This window comes from Notothenia coriiceps, unplaced genomic scaffold, assembly GCF_000735185.1.
Source record: "Notothenia coriiceps isolate Sejong01 unplaced genomic scaffold, NC01 NC01_scaffold00015582, whole genome shotgun sequence".
In the NCBI taxonomy this organism is placed as follows: domain Eukaryota; kingdom Metazoa; phylum Chordata; class Actinopteri; order Perciformes; family Nototheniidae; genus Notothenia; species Notothenia coriiceps.
The window spans coordinates 1-4,410 of record NW_011348283.1 but is presented as its reverse complement, the minus strand read 5'-3'; the positions used below and the strand labels follow the sequence as shown (position 1 = coordinate 4,410).

The 4,410-nt window shown below is 40.2% G+C and overlaps 1 protein-coding gene across 1 annotated transcript in view; it reads left to right on the top strand.

The window, feature by feature from the left end:
* LOC104948957 (solute carrier organic anion transporter family member 2A1-like) overlaps nt 1-3,761 on the top strand; it is a 6,008-nt gene extending 2,247 nt beyond the window's left edge. The window contains exons 4-7 of the mRNA XM_010775198.1: nt 592-739; nt 2,685-2,845; nt 3,047-3,111; nt 3,604-3,761. Coding sequence (XP_010773500.1) covers nt 592-739; nt 2,685-2,845; nt 3,047-3,111; nt 3,604-3,746 — 517 coding nt within the window. The 3' untranslated portion in view covers nt 3,747-3,761. The remainder of the gene's footprint in view (nt 1-591; nt 740-2,684; nt 2,846-3,046; nt 3,112-3,603) is intronic.
* The last annotated feature ends 649 nt before the right edge of the window (nt 3,762-4,410 follow it).

The following is a 4,410-nucleotide window of genomic DNA, read 5'->3' as shown; positions in this document are numbered from 1 at the left end:
ACATACACACACACACACACACACACACACACACACACACAGCCTTATCTTTTCTCAGTCGCGGCTCCGCGGATCTCCGCACACACTGACCTGGAATAATTATCAGTAGAAATGGCCATTTCCTTTAAAGTGATGAAGATGATATTACAAGAGGACAAATATATACATTAGTGCAAGTGTGGGTGTGGGTGTGTGGGTGGGTGGGTGGGTGGGTGTGTGTGTTCAATCCCTTTTAACTTTTTTCTTATAGTACATAACTCACATTGCGCTATAGTGCTACCAGTGGTCACCACAGGGTGCCTTTTAATGGTCTGACTGAAGCCTAAACAAAATGCTAAGAGTTCATGAAGTTGGCATTGGATTTTTCTTTTCCTCTATAGAATGAAACTGCAGAAACGGCTAGTTTGCAGATTAAATCTTGTTATAAACATATAATTGTGCTAAATATGTATAAATTACCTTACATTTAAAACACATTGAATTTAAGCAAGTCAGTAAGCACTATAATGTGAATCAATATGCTAATGAAACATGGCCTGCTCACACATCAGCTCTGAGCCTGTGTTCTCTGCCGCCCCCCCTCCTCCCCAGGTCTCTAGCTCTGTGCTACTCCAACTGCTCTTGTCCTGCCAGCGCCTTCAACCCCGTGTGTGGCTCTGACGGTGTGGAATATATCTCTCCTTGCCATGCCGGCTGCACCAACTTCACCAAAGACCCCAACAACACCCACAGGGTTCAGGTGGGGAAAGTATCTATAGTCAGTGTCTGTCCAGCAGGAGATGGCGCTCGGCACACACCTAGTAACACAGAAGCCAAGCAATGTAGATGGGAACGGCAGCTAAATGTGTTAGGCTATAGTTTAAAATATATTCACTGCACCACAGAAGTTGCTGGTGTACTGCTGCCTCCAAAGACTGGTTTGTTTGTTGGTGTCATTGTGTGATTGTTATGTTCAGAATCACAGAAGTCACACAAACACAATTCCTGATGAGGCAGCAGGATATGGTTAGGGTTAACTAAACGTAACCCTGACCCTAACCATAACCCTGGAAAGTCACTGTTCTGCCCCTGTCCACAGCAGCATGGCTCTAATGTGTGCTTCTCCAAACTGGGGGGCATGTCAGCTGCTATCTACTGTAGGAAACACACTGGCTATAGATACGAAGGTGTCACATTCAACCCCACTTCAAACAATAAGAACTATCTTTAAGACATGCTTGTGAGGGGGCTGAACAAATAAAACTTGACTTTTAGCTGACTTTTTTAAACCTGACAGATATTTGTGCAACACTAGAATAACATTGTACAATAATTCATCAGCAGTAATGAGTACAATTTCCAGATGCAAATTAATCATGTACTGTAAGATAGGAATGCTAGATAAGTTTATTGAAAAGGAGAAACAGCTCAAAACACATTTAGTAATAGCTTGTAACATTTTCTCAGTGTGGGATCTGGGGATAACTATTTGGTTCTTTTCCTATTACTCGATCTGTAAATCAGCCTGGAATGGTGTAATTAATCTTTAACTGTGTGGGGAATGCAGAGACTGCATCTTCTCTTCAGGGAGTCAAGAGGTTAAACATTGTTATGGTAGTGCTGCTTGGATACTTGGATGACAGCTTTTAGACTTTGTGACATATCTTCAAAACAATCACAATTCCCAGAGCTCTTTTACATAATGTGTTCCATCAGCAGGAGCTCCCAGTGTGGATCAGTCAGAACAGACAGAGCTCTGCCGCTAACAAGTGTCTCACAGTCCAATGTCCAATCAATGCTTATCACTCACAGGACAACAGGAGGTGTTTAAAGAAAGACAACACGTCATAATTAAGATGTCAAAGCTTGCGAATAATCCTCCATTGGGAGATATGTGACTGCTAATAGTGTCCTCTGTGTAATACTGCAGAACACTGATGGGTGCAGCTATCTTAATGAATGAATCCCAAGATTAGATCAGATTAATTATAGTCTATTTTCTGTTAACTCAGAAGTCCACAAGAAAGGTGAATTAATTAATCAAGTGATGAATGTGATGTGAGAAGTGGAAAAGAAGTGGAAATGCCCAACATCCGGACACACTAGCTCTGACAGTACTTATATTTCTTGAACCCTTTGAAAACAAAACTTCATCTGTGACCCAAGTGTTTTAATTTGAATAGTTTGTTGGGTTGGCTGAAGAGAAACACTACCCCATGTTTTGTGCTTTTTTTAAATCATTGACCAGCTTAATAATTTTTCGACATTTTGGGGAATATGCTTATTCTCTTTCTTGCTGAGAAGTAATTGAGAAGATCGATTCAAATCTTGGATGCTTAGTCTGAAGCAAGATCCAGGCAGGTAACCAGCTTAGCTCAGAATAAAGAATGGCATCAGGGGGAATGAGCTAACCTGGCTCTGTTCCTTTGTAAACAAAATCTTCTGCCTACCAGAATCTCTTAAGCAAAGAATCCCGTTTCGTGTCTTGAGGCTAAACTAGCTGATGACTGTTATTGCCTAATATTCTGCGTACAGACGTGAGAGCCTCAATCTTCTTATTTAACACATTTGGCAAGAACGCCAGTAAGCTTATTTCAGAGCAGATTTGGTACAAAATAACGAGCAAAGCAAAATGTTGTTTTTCATTCTATTTGCACAGATAACCTAAATCTATAATATTCCCATTGCTTTCTTTGTGGATACAGCTGTACACCAGCTGCAGGTGTATGTCTGGGGGCCAGAGCGCCCGCCCTGCCCCCTGTCCCAACAACTGCCCACATTTGATGCTCCCCGTCATTCTGGTCATCTCTCTGGCATCGCTGATCGCCTGCCTCACTCACAACCCCATGTACATGATGGTGCTCAGGTAGGGAAGGAGGACAATGCATTTCAGTATATTCACATAATTATTTTAACTCATGTAATTTATTTTAACTATTCAAAAATGCGTAATGATATCTGCTTTTCCTCCACTACAAACACTTACTAATGATTTTATCAAACTCGTATTTAAATTTTGTTGCCAAGAAATACTTTATAAGATGATTTTTTTTTTTTCTTCTGTCAGATGTGTTTCCTCTGAAGAGAAGTCATTTGCTATAGGAATTCAATTTCTACTCATGAGAGTATTAGGTAAGTCAAGACACAATGTCTGTGTGTGTGTTATGCTATAGTTATGAATAACTAGTTATTTAATTGCTGTTACCGATTATTATTTTATAATTTAATCTTGTTTTTATTACAACAGTTTTACAGTTAATGTATTTCATTTCAGAATAGAGCAACATGTAATAAAGTGACATTGTAGAAATAAAATGTGGCTTAAAATAAAAGTGTCTATGGAAAATGTACTATTCTGAATCGAAACAGACTTGAAATGGTTATTAACAATATATAAATATCCATGGTAAAAGAAGCTCCAATAAAACATTCAAATGAATTACTATTGCACACATAATGGCTCTGAACGGTTATGTTTCACTGTGATGATTGGCTGCTATAGGGTGCCACAACAAAGTGCTATTAAACATACCTCTGAATGACATTGATTTTAAGCCTCTAGTGGCTCTAGCTCCACCACATGTTGATAGAAATGTTACACCCTCGTTCTGTCCCCCCCCTCAGCCTGGCTCCCTGCCCCTGCTCTCTTCGGGACTGCCATTGACACGTCGTGTATCTGGTGGAAGCGTGTGTGTGGAAGGAAGTTCAGCTGTGGTTACTATGACAACAACATCTTGAGGAACCGGTACGAAAACCTATCACTCTGAATATACATCACATACACAAATGCAGTGCAACACACCTTACAAAACAGCTTAGAGGCAAGAAAGAAATCATTACAGTGATCTAAGTCTGATTTTGACTGACTTGAGGACAGACGAAAAAACTAAATTCCAAAAATGTTCATTTTGGAAATGGGTTGACAAAAAAAATTCCCAGGGAAAAATATTTGTCCATCTATAAAAATTTAAACAAGTGTCACAAATTGGCTAATCTGCCACTTTTAATCCAATTTAGAACATGGGGCAGTGATGCATTTGTACGGCGCCCTGGAAGGTTCATAGAGAGAAAAATAAATAAAGCGTGGTTAGTTTTATGAAGAATATGTCCGGTCGCCAGGGCGTGTGTGTGTGTTTGTGTGGGGGCATTTGTTTATGATAGTATTGTTCGTTCCGGTGCACTCCGGCAGGGCTATAGCACATCGAGATTAAGATTAAACACATTTCTTTCACTGAGCTGAGCACAAACACACAGACAGGACATCTCCTTCATAAAACGAGGGGTAGTTCGATGTGTGTAGAGGTGTGTGTGGTTAAACGTAGCAGCATCGATCTCTGTTCAGCTGTTCTAATGAAGGGAAACGCAGTGAAGTAAACAGTAAAAGGCACAGCTCTTTGCAGCTGGTGCTGCTCTTCTCAAATTCTGCTGAGT